This window comes from Plectropomus leopardus, chromosome 22, assembly GCF_008729295.1.
Source record: "Plectropomus leopardus isolate mb chromosome 22, YSFRI_Pleo_2.0, whole genome shotgun sequence".
In the NCBI taxonomy this organism is placed as follows: domain Eukaryota; kingdom Metazoa; phylum Chordata; class Actinopteri; order Perciformes; family Serranidae; genus Plectropomus; species Plectropomus leopardus.
In genome coordinates, this window is record NC_056484.1 from 14,821,623 (window position 1) to 14,839,603 (window position 17,981).

Sequence of the window (17,981 nt, forward strand, 5' to 3'; positions counted from 1 at the left end):
TTTCACAATTACACGAAGGCTTCAAAAATCCTAAAAATTGTGCTTATTAATGAAGATTATCTTGCTGAACAAACGTTTAAGTATTATAAATGTTTGTTTACCACAGAACTTATTTTTTGCAGTGATCTAAAATCCAAGAGAAAAATCCCATAAGCTTTTTGATGAGGTAACCAAGTCAGCGCTAACATCCGCGGCAGCCCACAGGAAAAGATCATTTCTGGGGCACTCTATTTTACCTAACTTCACCTTTGACCTCTTTCTTTACCTTAACTTATTTAGAAATGGGAATTAAACCTGGCCCTAGACCTCTTTTCTAACATTTTACTTGTAGCCTACTAGCAGAAAAAAACACAGCTGTAATTAATCACATTAATTAGGGCTTTGTTCCCCAGTGAGCCAGCACGCACTATACAGGCAGGAACTTGCTGGCCTGCTGTAAGGTCTTTGTTAGTAATGTTTTCAATTACACCTGTGCTGTTCCTGCTACAGTGTGATATTATATGTGAAAATGTCTGCTGTGAAAAAAGGTCTATAGGTTATAGTTGTCAATACCAAGCCCACTTGGCACAGTTGGTCTGAAACCAAGATACCGCTGTGTTTCCTCGATTTAAACTGTTATTACGATATTATCCTCTCCACAGGTGGGTTGAGGCTGGTTTTTACACAAAGACTGAGGATTGGGTTCTTTTAACCCTGTACTTTCTCCCTGTAATGCTGCACTTCAGCTGGCCTAACTCATTTTGGTGCTTGTAGTGCAGCAAATGTTGGTGGTGTTTTTTTGACTTGTTAAGCCTGATTATGGAGACTTGCTTAGTTAACCCTTTGCAACCTGGATGGACATCAGTTTTCTTGTGCTGTGTTGACGCCTTTAACAAACTATTTGACCCTTTGAAATGTGAACAAATAGGTTTGATCTCTTTCGATGACCGTCTTGGGAACAAATGTCGCACAAATTGCAAGGAAATTACCTTTAAAAAAGTTTTACAATCGAGGGGAGGGTAATTAAAAAAATAACCAAAAATAGGGAAAATGTCCCAAAAACTATATTTATAGCTTAATTATCATATTTTACATTACAAATCATGTTACAGAAAAAAAAGTAAAAAATATAAAATTTATTGTTTTTTATTTCAGGTTTTTTTTTTTTTCATATTTTCAGGTAATTTTCTTGTAACATTTTCTTACCTTTTTTCAAATTTAAACCAATTTGCCCAGGTTTCAAGGGGTTAAAGGAAGAAATGACTCAGTTATTGGCTTGGCAATCTGACAACACGTTAGGATTTGTCATCTCGGCTGAATATTTTTTTTTAGGTCTATCTGTCTTCCTGGTTACAAACCTTTGTAGATAACATCAGAGGGCAAACAGTCCAGATAAATAAATTAGTCATTCATAGAATTATTCACTTGTACCTCAACATATAATTCTTACTCATGACCCATGCCTCCAAATGTTACACAGGCAGCTGTTTTGGAGTAGAAGTTGGAGAGCTTCATCCCCTGAGGAGCATGAATATGTTAAAAAAAATGACTGATGAGTTTTAAACCACAGACATACAACTATATGAACTGATCTGATGCTCTGAGTGTTTCTGATGACCTTGTCTATATGTTTGTTTTACTGAGTGCTTGTCTGCTTTGTATTATGTTTTCTCCTGTGTCTGTTGGGTGGAAGACATTTTCCACCCTAATGGACAATAAAGATCTATTTTATTCTATCTTTATTATTATTATCTGTGTGTGTATGTGGAAACATTGGTCGGCTGTTGGGATTTGTTTTATTGGGCGTTTCTCTGTGATCCAATCTGGCCATTAACTATCAAGTGTTTGATGGATCGACGGAGTGACTGACGCACATTACCACCCTCGGGCCCTGCTACTCAGCTGAAATCACAAGGTTAATTTCCCTTGAAGAGACATTACAGCGTTTCACCATGAAACCATGTACACCACTATGTACACAGGAAACTTGTCCCATTACTGCCCCTCCTCTCTAATGGGCTCAATCATGAGCCATTATCAGGCTGTACTCATTCTCCTTTTTGTGTGACACCACTGTCCACATATTGATCCCCTCCACACATGGATGCATTTACAACCATGTCATTTCTGCAGGCTGCAGCCGTGCAGCATGTTCACTCTGATTACTTTTTCTGTGTTTTAAGCTTGATCAATAATAGAGAAGGTGGGCAATGATGGTGAGTGTAAGAAGAAGGGAGGTTTGGACATTAGAGTAAAGGGGTTTTGCCCATGGAGGCATTTTGTCCTGTTTGTAGCTTCAAAAGGAGAGTTTTGGTGTTTTAGATGATGTGATCATTTTGCACATTTTCCAAGCAAAAATGACAACCATTGCCTCATTTGAATGTCTTAATTCTGACAATTTGCTGGTTTTCTTTGTCTTATGTAATTATAACTGAACAGATTTAAGTTAGGAACCAATGGTTTGACAAAACAAACAATCTGAAGAAACTAGTTTAGGCTTTGGGAATTTTTAATTTTTTAAAATAATTTTGTGACGTATTATGATCACACAGCTAACCAATTAAAGTGAGATTAAGTGGCAGAATATTTAAAAGTTAAAATATTTGTTAGTTGCTGTCCTAATTTTTTAGCACATGGAATTGTGGGTGTAGCTTTCTTCAGTAAAAATGAATAGTTTGATAAGATCACTTTGATTCCAAATCATCATTATTGTGACTCAGTAAACTGTCTCACCTTTAGTTACACACCACTTGTGTATTTATTTTTGGCATTGTGACAGCAAATAAGTGGTTTCAGCTTCTCAAATGTGGATGTTTTCATTGTCTTCTATGTATTAAACTAAATGTCTTTGTGCTTTGGACATCTGGGCAGATGGAAGAAAATCGAAATGTCAACTTGATTATCAAGAAAATAATCCAAAAAAAAATGCTGAATTGTTTGATATCTGCAGACAAACTTGACTGCAAGACAGTGGTGGAAAGTAACTACATATATTTACTTTCATACTGCACTTAAGTACACTTTTTAAGGTGCTTCACATGAGTATTTCTATTTTATGTAACTTTATGCTTTTACTTCACCACAATTTGGAGGGCAATATTGTACTTTTTAATTCTCTACATTTAATTGATTCTAATAGTTACTGATTACTTTTTACATATAAAAACATATAATATGCTTTGGCTATATGATATGATGCATTCAGTACTTTTGTAACAACGTACCAAGTGGTCTACAGATGATCTTAAACTGGCTCCACGTTGAAAAAAGACAGCATGATAATGTTAATAAAGTTGTTTGCGATATAAACAGAATGATAAAATACTCTGTTATATAGAGTTAATATAACACTGTGAAAAGAGCCACTCTGCATAATTAGTCCTTTTATAATTTAAGTAGCTACATCTTACTTGTGTACATTTTGAATTCAGAACTTTTAGTTGTGATGCAGTATTTGAGGACTCTGGTATTTCTACTTTTACTTAAGTAAAGGATCTGACTTCTTCTGCCACTGCAGCAAGACTATAATGTCCTGGTGAAAAAGCAATGAAATATACCATGTCTACCATCAATTTGTATGTTTAAATGAGATGAATGTCTGTACAGAGATGCTACTGCCAGAAAAATGTAGACCTCCAGTATGACTTTCAGTGTGTGTGTGGCATACCTTGACTGTGTATGTGTGTTTATTAAGTTAACATGCAATACTGAGGTCAGTCCTACAGAGGGCAGCCGTTTTCCTATTATGCCATAGGCAGCCTGTTTTACAGTAACAGGTGAAGCAAGGTGATATGAAGCCTATTACAAATGTGTGTCACCATTAAAATCTATGTTATGTAGACATATATCTATGAATATGTTATTCTTCAAGTTTTACAGATGCTTTTGTTAATTTTCCACTCTAAAATCTGACAATCTGATTATACAAAAAAACCTACAAAACGGATTGCCTTGAAAAATATAAGTAAATAGCTATGACATTTAATCTTGATTGATGTTTACTTTATATCTAATTGTAAGGTGTACTTGAATTTTAGTTACATTTATTTAAACTTTGTGAAGTTTTAGCAGCTTTGTTGAACCAAGTTTACTGCGCCATGTATCTATATTGTCCTGGTTGGATACTAGTCAATCATATTTGTATATTCCTAAACATGTTAAAGAACAGAACAAGCGAAGTCAGACTAATTTGATCTATTGAAGTTGCTAACACGGTTTCTTTTTTAGTTGCAACAACTTGACAAAATGAAGCAATTACAGCTAAATTTCAAGTGAAATAAAAAACATAAATGAAGATTTATAGTTATATGTGCTTTCCTTTTTTTTCCCAAGCTTGTGCCCAAGTAGATATTGTCATTATTTTCATAAGGCCTATGCATTATGATCAGTATTGGCCTACAACAGACTTGTCTTTTTAAACTGCTCTGTATTTCGGTTGTTAGTGCATTGTATTGCTTTCCATTTTTTGTGTAAACTGTCACGTTTTAATTGAATTGTAGCACACTGAATGCTCTCCACTCCAGCATCATGCCTCCAAAACATTTCTTTGCGTCATGCCGACGCTCGTAGTGACGAGCTGCTCCACTACACTCCTCCTATCTTACCTTTCCTCCCCACTCCTCCTCAACTCTCCCATCAGCACCACAGGGATGTGATACACTGACACACAACGAGGCTGGAGAGCAACTTTATTCAGCAGCCAGCGTTATATTAGGGAGTGGTTGTGGATAGCCAACGCGGCAGTTAACTCCAAACTGAGGGGGGTGGGGTGGGTAAATTAGTTAAGTGTGTTTTTGTTTTCTTTTCCTGAGACATCAAATACAACTAAGCAGCCCTGTCCTGTGTTGTATTTCCCATATGTCGCGAAAGCAGGTCGACCATGACTACAATCTCCGTAGTATGAGCAACCTGATGGGCGAGCGGTGGAAGAAAGTGAGCGACGGAGGAGAGCGGAGTCTCATCAAGGCTCCGTCCAGCGCCAGCATCAGCAGCCAGGGCGCCTCCGCCGCCACCTCCACCGCCGGGGCTCCGGCCGCACCGAACCCCGCTTCCACCGGGGACCTGGAGCGGGCTGCCCGCAAGCAGTTCCAGCAGGATGTCACGCCCGGCTTCGTCTACGTCCTGGCCGCGTTCTCCGCCCTGGGGGGCTTCCTGTTCGGCTACGACACCGGGGTGATCTCCGGGGCGATGCTCCTGCTCAAGAGGGAGCTGGACCTGAGCGCCCTGTGGCAGGAGGGGCTCATATCAAGTACTGTGGCCGCGGCCGCCCTGTCTGCCCTGCTGGGCGGCTTCCTCAACGGGCTCTTCGGGCGCAGGGTGTGCATACTGCTGGCTAGCTTCTTCTTCACCGTCGGGGGGATCGTGTTGAGCACCGCCCCCGGCAAGGAGGTGCTGCTGGCGGGGAGGCTCATCGTCGGAGTGGGGCTTGGTAAGACATGTGTTCAACATGCTCCCTGTCCCTTCAGTCTGTCACTGAGCCAGGTGCTTGTTTGAACATTTTTTTTTTTTTTTTTTACTTTTCTAGACAAATTTGCATTTTAACCTTGCAGATTAGGGTTGTTTGGAAAGCAAAGTTAACTTGAAACCAGTTAGGGACTGTTTGTTATTTATGAGCGGGGAGGGGTTGGTGCTAAAACTAAAACACTCATTCCAAGTTGTCAAATATCGCCACATCGCAGTACAGTTCATGTCTACATATGACACCCTAGGTATCCTCGTGCGTCTGTTGTTGACCCTCCAGGACAGCGAGTCAACTTAATCCTGTTAAATGCATTTTGTCTTTTCAAAATACACTTATGTTTTCACAGGAAATGCACATTACCTTTTCCTAAATTACTTAGTAAAACACCTAATTTATGTTCATTTCCTGCACCTCAACCATGTGGTTAGGTTTAAAACAAACAAAAAAAAAGGTTTGGCTCAACATTGATAGTGGAAACGAACATCAGCTCCCGGATGAAAGTCCAGGGTTAGCCGGACCCATCCATTGCTTGTCCCGCCCACCATATGGTAACTTTCAAGCTCTGTATATTAGGCCTAAGTCATTACCGTCAGTGTTTTAATGTGATGCTGTCCAGTGGCATATCATACTGCTGCGACAGTTGCTACCCCACTAACCAGCGGTGTAGAATTTTGCTGTGAAATGTTGCATCCAGCCATATTTTTAACTCATGCCAAATGCTGGTGTGCTATATCGGGACAACAGGTGCTGTCTGTCAGCATATGACTCTGCAGCGAAAGGTTCTATCAGGCCACATTACTAACCCTATGGCAACATATCATAACGCTGCAAAAGATGGCTTTTGGTGTTGGTGTCTCGCGCTGAAACCACTGACAAAGCAGCAGGATTCAACGACTTTGGAATGAGAATGGGTGGTGGAAAACAGGGGAGGCATTTCAAATATTTTTGAAGAACCACAGAGGCTTTGATGTATTTTGATTTGGCCTAGGGGATGGACATTCAACTTTAAATTATTATATTTTATTTTTATTTGACCTTCATACCCTTTTAACATCAGCATGTGATTTTCAGCTTTTAACTTAGGACATAGAACATAGACTGTAAATAAAGATGGACCACGTGCCCCCACTTACCCCATGGATGTATTATTTTTTTCTTTGGAAAAATTTATTGGCAACATGACAGCTCCCCCAAAGTGAGGGAATTCAATATCTATCGCCCCCTGGTGTCTGACTGCAGTACAGGTCCTAAGACCCGCCCTTCCATGTTAGTGAGTGGGCATAGGCTAAAATACAAAGTTAAAATACATGCCAAATAATTTTTTTCCCAAAGATGGTTTCTGTCACTGAAGGTAGTTATCATCACCATGATGTTTGTTCAAGTGTTTGTTTTCATGATAAGTTCGGTTTTGATGATTTATTAATTTATACAAAAGGGGGCTTTTTCCGCAATGATTGACATCCGTGACAGCCAATCCTTGCGCTCGCATTCAATGGAACCGCTCATGATTGGTCGGACGCGTGTTCGAGCGGGAACTCCCCCACCGCGGATATCGCTACTCCGCCGTACTGCGCAGATTCAAGGGTCTCAATCACTCTCGCAAGATGGCAACGCTCGTACCCGGGACTTTTTGGACATATTAACCTCACTTCAGCCTAGCGGGGGTAAGTGGGGGCGCGTTGTCCATCTTTATTTACAGTCTGTGACTTAGGGTGAGTTTATAAAATCTAATATTGGCTTCCTTGCCAAGTTACTAATGTTATCCTGGCTGCTGCTTCCACTGTTGAGTATGTTACAGTTTGTTTGGTAAAATGGGCACAGATAGCTCATTGCATTTGGATCCATACCTAAATTTGGGTTGAAAATACAAAAACATGGTTATTTATGGTGGGGGGTGGTCATGCATTTCTCAAGGAAAAATATTTTCAGCTCCAGGGAGAGTCATGATGAAAACAAACAAACTTACAGCCACCAGTCCTACAAAAAAAGTACAGTCCCTTGAGTTATCTCACCCCACCGGCAGCACTAATGTGATACTGTATTGATTTCAGCATTAACTTTCCCCCTGCACTTGCTCCCATCACAGAGTTCAGAGGTCACAATCTTAAGTGCACCTCAAGGTCTACCATTTCCCCCCACATGTAATGGCTTTGGTTTACTTCTCTCCTCTCTGCCTCTCTCTGCCTCAGGCCTGATATTTGCAATTACTCACAGCTTCTAATTACACAGCGCGACCCTCTGCCTGCGCAGGCTGCATGCCACTGGCTGCTACACAACTTGCTGTCTTTATTATTACCATCATTAAGATTATTATTTGATTTCGTTGGGTGCCATTTAGCAATAACTCTGAATGATGAATGAGATATTGTCGCAGCACGCCCAAAAGGAAGATGAACCTCAAAGTACACAGGAGACTTTCAGTGTCAACGAGGTCGCCTTAATCAGACTCTGATCTCAGAGTTACATTTATCTGATTGGCCCCATCCCTGCTTCCTACCCTAGAAATGCACCTTTTCACACTCCCTTCCTTCCTTCCATGAATATTTCTCACTCTCCGCTTTCTCCCCTCTTGAATCATCCCCTCTCGCTGCTCTCTGCATGCTTTTACATGCAGCGTGCCTTTTGATCCAAATTCAATGTACCCCAAATTATTTATAGTGGCTGCTGTTACTCATGAGTCACATCCTCAGTGGATGGGGCTGTTAAAACTGGCTTTCCAGGCTGAGCACCACGTCGATGGCACTCTGCTTTGAGAGTAGTGAGCGCTCGATCTCCTCAGTGATATGTGGAGGAATTGCACACCATTTTCTCTCCTAAATCAAACACTGGGATAGGAGATATATGAGAGGAGGATTAATTCTTTAATAAACACAGTGTAGAGCACTGTGTTCCTCTACAAACTAAAGCTCTTAATCACTGATGCTTGAATCAAGATTTGCCTTCAAACCCCTTTTAGTACTATTTCGAATTCTTACTGTGACAAATGGCTGTAATTATGATTCTTGTTGTGTGGTATATAAATCAACCTTTGTATAATTAGTATATGTTCATTTATCTGGCACCAGGAATGATGAATGTTTGTTAATTTTCCCTCCGGAGGGAAGTTTGTGAGGGCATTGCTGTTGGATAAATGGCGAGAAAAGCTGGAGATAATGATTTAAAGGGAAATACCTGGATTGCTTCTGTCTATCTGATTAGCATTTGCATAATTAGTTTTAAATGCATGATGTTTGCAGCGTGAATCGGTTTTGTTGTGGTGATAAAAGATGTCCAAAGTAAATGAAAAGCCTAGATGTGAAAGTAAAGTTTGTTTTGATATTAGGTGATTGACAGGATGTGCTGATATGAAAACACTCGACTCGGTGCAATGAAACAGCGCCTAAAAACTTTGACAAAATTAAATTAAGGCCTCATGTTTCCTGTGATGGGTGATATACCTACAAGTCTGTGAAAAATGTTGTTTTCTTTTGAGAAGAATTAAACACATCAGAGAATGACGAGACTTGTGAAGGGTCCAAAATGAGCCCTAAAATATTCAGATACACTGTATGTATACTCATAAAAACTTAAATCAGCTTTACCTTTTCTTAAAACAACATCTAAGCAAAGGATCATCTCTTTCTGAATTATAACTCTCCAAAAATGATTTCTTCTGTCAACTAGAGAACTCACAGGGAATTTTACAAAAATAAGCATGACTCCTGGTAGAGGGAGGGTTCACTTTTTCTCATGAAAATAGATACAGTGTGCAATTAGAAACATGGTTTTAATTTGACCATTTTTTTCCAAAACCGGATTACAGAAATGTGGACATGATTTTAGAAAATATCTGTCCCATATTTAAACCTGCCCGCCCCCATCCATCATGTCCATTCGCACTTTCCATCTACTTGTTTATATTTTGCATGTAAAGCACTTGAATGACACCTTATAAAGATTAGTGAGTTCTACTCAAAACTGTTGACTCGAGCATTATCTTGGCTTGAGAGGATACATTTGTAGCAGCCTGTGTGACAGCAACACAGTCGCCAGAAAAAAATGTTGGTAATGCACATTTCTACAGAGCACAGATACATTCGAATTTTGAAGTCGTGGATGCATTGAAAAGTCTAATTTCAACAACTCTGTGGTTAGGTTTACATACAAAAACCACCTGGTTAAGTGTAAGAAAATATCATGTTTTGGCTTAAAATATCTGGTTGCAGGGGCACAATCCTGCCTGTAAACCATGTCTCGGTAAAAATTCAACCAAATTTTGTAGCACTATCCCTGCTGGAAAAACAGCGATGGGTCACTCAAAAAAGCCCACATTTGGTGCCTAAAGAGCTGCTTGTAAACAACAATTGCTCACTAAAACCGAAACTTTTTTGTTGTTGTTGATCTTGAGCAGTGGTCTGCATTGGTCTATAACTTGGCAAGCAGTTGTAAGATATTATATTATATAAATTTGACATGCATTTTTCACAACTTTCCAACTTTTATCTACAGAACAATCTGTCTGTTAATCATAAAAAGTTATAGATTAATCGATAATGAAAACGATTCTAAGTTGCGACTCTACACCTTTACTAAGTTATGATTCAGGTAATTTACACATGCCCCAAATGTTGCTGCTTTCATCCATTTAAGAATCTCTGGTGCTGTTTTGATTATGTAGTCTTGTTGTGTGCTGTTCAGAATGCTTGCATATCTGTTGCTGGTGGAAATGGACAGTGGTAATTTTCTACCACACACTTTTTGGAAAGATAATTCATGGACAGTCACCAACCGCTTTTTTTATGGAGATGGATGCCCATCAGAAGCCAGTTTTAATTTGAAATACAAGCTCATAATGGCATGTACTTCGAAATCAACCCAAACAATGTGCCAGTCTTTGTTTGTTTAAAGCCACCATTAATGAGGGAAAGACAGAAATATTTCCACAAATTTAAATATATAAATAAAAGATGCCTTTTCTCGAAGAACATATGAAATTAAGATTGAAAATGCTGCAGCAACACTTTATTTACATACACAAGCTTAGGTTGTTAATATGTGGAAGAACCTAATCACCTGGTTCATTTCAGTCGTTATATTGTCAAGTGTCTGTTTCAATAGAAGAGTCCCCTCCCCTTCTGCCATCGCAATCTTTTCCCACACAACCATCTTCATTACAAGCACGCACGGGCCGGCCCTGATAGATAATGAAACACATTCTGGCACCACAATTAGCTGCTGGAGACGCTAATAAAGCAACATTTTTCATTCCAAGCAATTATTCCAGCCAAGCCCGTCACCTGCACACTCATATTAACGTGACTGCTGGAAAGCCAATTGCTTAGCATTTCTGAACTGAACTCGCCAAAAAGGTCATCGCAGCTGTTTGTCAAACCCGGAAAGGCCATATACCACTAAACCCTGCCTTGCTGTATTTCTACCCAGAAGCATCTGCTTCGTCTGCTGCTGGCCGGTTATTGTTGATCTGACCTTTGCCTGAGCTCAGCGACTGGTGTGCGTTATGAGCTGCTAGTCTGAGCAAACAGAAGTTATTGAACCAGACTGGATTATGTCCTCTGTTTTTCTTTTGATGAAATGAATCCTTGTCAGTCCTTTCAAATTCAAAGATTTTCATGCTTCACAGTAGATTTGTAGAAAGATGTTTAAATCTTGGAGGAAAAATTGACTCGTCTGTCTTGGTGTGTGATATGTGACAAGTTTTGAGTTTTTATTCCAAACTGTCTTCTGGTTGGTTTGTGATTTCTTAAGCAAAGCAAGGATGACTTTTGAGTGACTGAGATCATGGATTTATAAAGAGAACTGGAACAGCATTTGAGCCAGGACTCTATTCATGCCTTTGAAAGATGCTCAGTGTCACATGATGCCAAAATGTTAAACTACGGCTTATTAAATTACCCGGATGATCGGCACTGTTTCCGTATCATCGGGCCCATAAAGCAGGGGTACTAAGACTTCCACGAGCTGAGCTGGCTACTTCTGGTTTAGCACTCAGCTAACTTGAGTGGGGGATAAAATGATTTAATCGTGTGGCTTTTTTTAGACTTTCCAAATGTTATTGGACCAAATTGATCGTATCCTAGGGACATGTGTCATTTCGTGAGGGTTGTGATGCTCAAAAAATGTATCCACAGATTTACAGATGTGTCTTTCGTCATGTCAGTTATGGAAAGTATTTTTGGACCCAGTGCCATCACATGATGGGTCCTGAAGTTGGTTGGTCACTACAAAACTTGGCTCTAAAGTCTGGTGCACTTCTTTGGGGTCTGGCTGGGATACCTGAGCTAGCAGTAGCATCTACAGCCAACTAGCATTTTTACTGCTGCAGGCTTTATTGCAATGTTGTTGTTGTTCTCATAGACCATACTGGTGGCTTGATGATGTTGTTTAATAATTTTTAATTAAAAATGCAGCAGTGTCATTAATGCTACTAGCTCACATATTAATAAATTATATGGTGCATATTTTGAAGGCAGGTTCCTGCTGGTCACCAACATCATTAAACACTGATATTTGGCTCGGATTTAGCTTATGATGTCAGGTGATCAAATTCAATGTCAGAACGTCTAATGCCAACCTCAGTTCGACGTAGAATACTAATGACAGATGTTGCCTGTATTATTTTTATTTTAAGTTTTTAAGCATTTAAATAATCATCAACCTGATTTTCAGTCCAACCAAAATTTAACATCTGGCCAATGTAAGAATCCAACATCTTTCTGATGTCATACTGACATCCACTGCCAGCTGGTTAGCTTTCAACAAGTCTGTATGTACTTGTTTCTGCATGTTTCAGATTGCATTGATTACATTCAAATTTGTCTTAGAACTACATTAACTTTACTCTATTTTCTCTACCATGTCATGTGTCAAGTTCTTAAGACTTATTTATACTCCCCTTACATACAAAAATTGATATGATCATAAGTTTAACAGACTAGTTTTTCTGGTGCCAACCAGTGAGGGTATCGATGTTTAACCTAATTCTTTCTTTCTGCCATTTTTAAAATGTCTTTGTTGTGTGTCCCCTAAACTACACTACACTACCCCTAAGATTATGATGGTACTGCTCTGTTTCATCCATATCCATTAGCTTTTAGAAAATTTACACAAAAATAGGTTAAATAAATGCAGAGTACGGACAAAGTGCTCCATCCATGTTCATATTTGCATCTAATGTTGAGCCTTTAGTGTTTTTTTCAAGAGTCTCCCTCTAAAATAATGGAGTCTCTCTGTGTGGCGATGGTTAGATTTAAAGTGTTGAAATGGCCATGAAATGTTTTGAGAAATCTGCTCTGATGCCTTCAGCCTTTTAGTTAGTCATAATCCATTCCCTCACACGTAGGCACATAAATGCACAAACATGAGCATGCACCCTATCAGTGTGTGCATAATCGTGTTTTCTGGCTAAATCATCTAGCAGTCGCAAACGTTAACTCGTTTTGTCCTTGGAGACAGTCGATGAAGGGGCCGCATGAAAATAGTGCAGTTAATTACATTGTGATAACATTTAATTATCACCTGGAGGTTTGATAATTAATTGGCTGGTTTATATAATGAAGTCACAATTTTCATCATAACTAGGTGGAAGCAAAGTGTAGACTTAATGGGGAGTTTATGCGCATATTTTAAAGTCAAGTGTTCAAGAAATGAGATGTTTTTGGCTTGACATTTGTGCATTTTGAGAGTTTTTCCCCCCCAAAAAATGGTTTATAAGAATATGAAGTCATTGAATTAAATATTTTGCAAAGTGAAATAACATCATAAAGACCTCCAAAATTGGAGTTACATGGTACTTTATGAGATCATTTGTCTTTAGATACACATATGTGCAGTGGGCAAAACCCAACATGAAAAAAAAGACACACTTGACTGAATCTAATGAAGAGAGGGCACAACCTCTTACCCATCTGAAAGAACAACAGCTTTATTTGGGGGATTTTTCTCTTTTCCTCATTCCACATTTTCAAGGATGCTCCATTAGCCCCTAATTAGCTTCCTCCATCACAACCAGCTACTTAGTACCAGAAAATGTCCTGCCTGTCTCTTACATCACAGTGATGGAGGCTCTAGTGAAGTATCTCCCTCGTACTCTGATCAAGTGAGTCAGTCTTGAGCTTTGTACTACGTGCCTAGAGGCTGCCTTCACAAGACCAGACGGATTCTTTGTTTAACTGTGCTGTGCCGCTCTGAGGCTGAGCCTGACCAGACGATGACTTTATGAGGGTGTGTGTGTTTGTGTATGTGTGTGTGTGCAGAAGGGAGGCTGGTAGCTGTCCCCTGGTGCTGAAAGAAGAGCTCATTAACGAGAGAGGGAGCACATTGCAATTGTGTTTGTGAGGGATTCACATTCAAGCAAGTGCAGAAACCTGGCCTTTGGTCGAGGCTTGTTTTCAGTGCAGCTCCAGTGGAGAACTTCAGAGGAATATGAATGTTTGAGTCGGCTTTATTTGTATCAAAATAACGTCACTTGAATCAAAATATGTCCTCTATGCAGTTATACTGAGAAAGGACATGAACAACACAAAATTAAGTCTAGTTTGTGTTTCTAAGATGGTGGCATAGTGGCACATTTTACTTTTTAGATTTGTCACTATCATCAGCATCATGACACACCATGAAAAAAAGAGTTAAAATTACCACCCTGCCTCAGTTATATGCCTCCCCCAACTGGTTAAGTTTCAGTTTGTGTCACTAATTCAGTATCAGACCAAATGTCTCCCCTTCTGTTCATTAGTTATGATGTTGAATAATGGCCAGAAAACTTTTTTTGCAGAATATTAGGATGTCACAGTGAAGTCGACCTTTGACTTTTGGATAGTAAATGTCATCACTTCATCATTTTAACCTATTTCTGTGAACTTTGTGGCATAAATAGTGTATGAATTCTTGCATTATGGCAGAACATGTTTTGTGAGGTCACAGTGACCTTAAACTGCCTAATTTTAACTCAGGTCATCCTTGGGTCCAAGTGAACGTTTGTGCCAGATTTGATGAAATTCCCTAAAGGCCTTCTTTAGATATTAGGTTTTTTAAAATGGGACGGACGGACGGACGGACAAACAACCCGTAAACAATGCATCCGGTCTTTTGTTACAAAAAGATTTTCATAATTGTGGCTGCACCAGCTATGGGTCATGCAAACTTTGCTACTAGCCATTTTTGGTGTGAGATTCAGGAAAGGTGACCACAGAAATACATAGTACATCACCAACAAGGAATGACAGCCTTGAAAAGCTTTCCACTTAAACTTACTGGAATTTTTCTTTTTAAATCATAAAAAGAAAAACCAAGGACATAATGTATAAGTGAAATTATGCTGCATTTCCAGTGCATGGTGCAGTATGGGTCTACTCAGTTCAAATGTCTTTGAACTTTTTTGTTTTTCCATTAGCAAGTTGTGGATAGCATCTGCTACCTTGTACTTTTTTTGGTACTTTCTCAATCAAGGTTCCAAGTAAGCTGAGCAGATACTAGATACTAGAGGGTGACGTTACAAAACTGCAAATCACTGATTAGTCAGAGACAAATGTCACTTGCGTAACACCGGAGATCTTGCACAACCCCACCATTTTAAAATCGCCAAGCTACCATGAATAGCAGCAAGTGCAGGCGTTTCTCCGTTTGGTCACAGATGAAAGAATCCAGTGAGAGCTGGATGAGGCAACATGCATTGTGTCCCTGGTACCAAAAGTGAGTCGAGTCGAGCAGTACCATGCAGTTAACATTAGGCATCAGCAGTAGCAGCCTACAAATGAACAATACATTCTGCATTTTAAAAGCCAGTGCACAATGTAATGACTGTGATGCTGGACTCCCAGCCGATAACACTTAATTTCAAACAGTCAATAGACTGAAGCAGAACTGTACAGTATTTGACCTTTTTACTGGCCTGTAATAATATTAGCTTTAATGGGCTCTAAGATATTTTCCCTGTGACCACCTGCAGCAGGATGTGAAATGGAAATGATCCATTACTCAGTAAATACATCAACATCAGCTGGAGTATCTCACTCAGAGGCATATGGACTGTGTGTGGCAGCAGGCATGGCTGGATGGAGACAAGCTGATGCTACATATGGCTGAGAAATATAAAACATGGAGGGACACTATAGCCAGAGTCCGGCTGTATGAGGTGAATACAAACAGAGGCATTACAGCACATAAGGATCTTCAGGACATGTTTATGTTAAGTGTGTTAAAATCTGTGCATGTGTCCATATGCCTGTGTTCATCTGCATAATGTCATCTGAGTAAACACCCACAGTGCAAACACACACACACACACACACACACACATAGTCTGAATGTAGCTGTCAGATAAAAGGAGCCCAAACAGATTTAATGGCTTTGGGTGTTTGCTGTCTCCACTGATGAATTGCTCTGTAGATCATTACACTCAAACCTGACAGTTATACTAATATAATATACCTAATTTTAAGCATTCTGGATCAAACTGCATTCTGTGATGTAGAGTAGCATTTATTTGAGGAAAAAGTGTAGCACTAGGTCCACTGTTGTTACTATTATTGTAATAATAAAAGATGATTGGAGTAAATTCTTCTGTGCTGGCGACAACAATAGCTAATGGCATTATGTTTTTGGGTTGTATGTCCATATGTACGTGTGTACATGCATATGGACATGCGTATGGATGTACGTTCATCCATCCCATCTCAACAACAGAATATGTTTTTGATTTGGCACAAACGTCCTCTAGAGCTCAAGGATGAACTGATTAGAATTTGGTGGTCCGAAGTCACTGTGACCTCGCAAAATAGGTTTTGGCCATAACTCAAGAACTCATATGCTAACTATGACAATATTTCAAACAAATTTCTAATAGGATAAAATTATGAAGTTATGACATTTTATGCCCGAAAGGTCAAAGGTCAACTTAACTATGACATCATAATGCAAAATCACTTTTTTGGTCAATACTCAACGTCATAACTCAAAAGCAGAAGGAGACATGCTTTTACATTTACATTACATTTAGTCAGATACTGAATTGGTGACACTAATCTTGAGTGTCTGCTGATTGTTTTAATCTTCTGTGCTGCTGGACTGAAGATGTGTGTAAAAACTTTCACAGTTTAGGTATTGCAGCTTCTTTGGAGCAACATCCATATTTGAAGCATTGTCGTCTGTCATGGCTACATGAGTCTAGACAGATGTAAATATGAGCTGCAACTTGATTGGTTTGTGAAGGAACACAACTGCAACAAGGTTTTTCTGGTTTTAATAATGGATCATTACAAATCAGTAAATCAGGAGAAGACATACATTATTAATCTCTAAAGGGAAATTCACACATGCACAAACAGGATCTATACACATGCATCAAATGGAAAAATGTGAAAGCAAAGGGGCTGCCTATGGACAGGCAAATTGTCACCTCTCCAGTACTGTACTCTGTAAGGGGACCTGAACTGGCAACCCAATTCGACTTGGTCTAACTGAACTGGGATCTAATAAGAGGTCAGGTGTAAGGGGTACGTGACAAAACTGGTACGCTGCATTTACTACTAACATTAGTTGTTTTAAAAGTCCTACCTCTACAGTTAACTATAACATAGATGTTGGGTTTCCTTGTGTCTGATTTTCACTGAAATCTCTCAAAAGCTTATGAATGGATTTACATCGAATTGGCCCAAGCAGACAGGCTTCATGCCAAAGAGCAGTTGATTAGATTTCGGCGGTGATCTGGATCTCAGATTTCCGCCCTCAGATGATAATCCTTTTTTTTTAAGCCATAACTAAGATGAAGACTTGACTCTAAATCCTTAGGGTATGTTTGCACGAGCAAGAAATCAATTTAAAGACGCAAGAGAGCAGACAGATATCTCTGGGTGTAACAGCAGTCTGGAGAGCTGCACGGCGTTGGCAGAGTCGAGGAGTTCCTCTCCTCTGAGCATTCACTGAACAGTAAACCGGGCGGAGACTAGAACAGAGGGCTTTGAATCATGACTGCGAAGTTTTCTCACAGTGCAGTGTGGGGAAAAGTCTTTTGTAGTTAACGCTCTGATGTTGTGTACTCCTTTAGGAAATGTAACAGTGCTTTGAAATGTTGATGATGGTGATTTTCTTTCCCAAATCGCTCTCTCCTGTGGAGGTTTTGTAAAGAAAACAACAAAAAAGAAGTGCTCCTCACTCTTGATTATCGATTTCCCTTCCCAGAGCTGCCACAGTGTGGTGCCCGCTCGGAGACTGGTTTTCCAGCAAGTGGTTGCCATAGCAACAGGTAGCCACGTAGTCATGGCGGCCGACGAGGGCAGGGTGGTGGCAGCAGGGGGGTGTGGAGGGAGAGGTGAGGAGGGGGGTGTACAGAAAGCAGTGGCAGACTATTAATAGAGCTTATCAGGAGCCAGCTGCAGAAAGCTGAGGTCTCATGGCACCTTGTCAGATACATCCGAGGCAAACATACTGTTTGTGTACTGTAGTGTGTGTGTGTGAGTACAGGAGCGTGCATGTGACTGTGTGTGTGTATTTGTGCGTGCAAATGGATGTTTTCCAGATCACAGCAGTGCAGAGACCATTACTGAGA

General features: G+C 39.8%; 1 protein-coding gene across 1 annotated transcript in view; it reads left to right on the forward strand.

Annotated features, from left to right (window-relative positions):
• Positions 1 to 4,775: 4,775 nt before the first annotated feature.
• LOC121961500 (proton myo-inositol cotransporter-like) overlaps positions 4,776 to 17,981 on the forward strand; it is a 71,805-nt gene continuing 58,599 nt past the window's right edge. Inside the window, exon 1 of the mRNA XM_042511507.1 lies at positions 4,776 to 5,407. Within this exon, the coding sequence (XP_042367441.1) occupies positions 4,837 to 5,407 (571 nt within the window). The 5' untranslated portion in view covers positions 4,776 to 4,836. The remainder of the gene's footprint in view (positions 5,408 to 17,981) is intronic.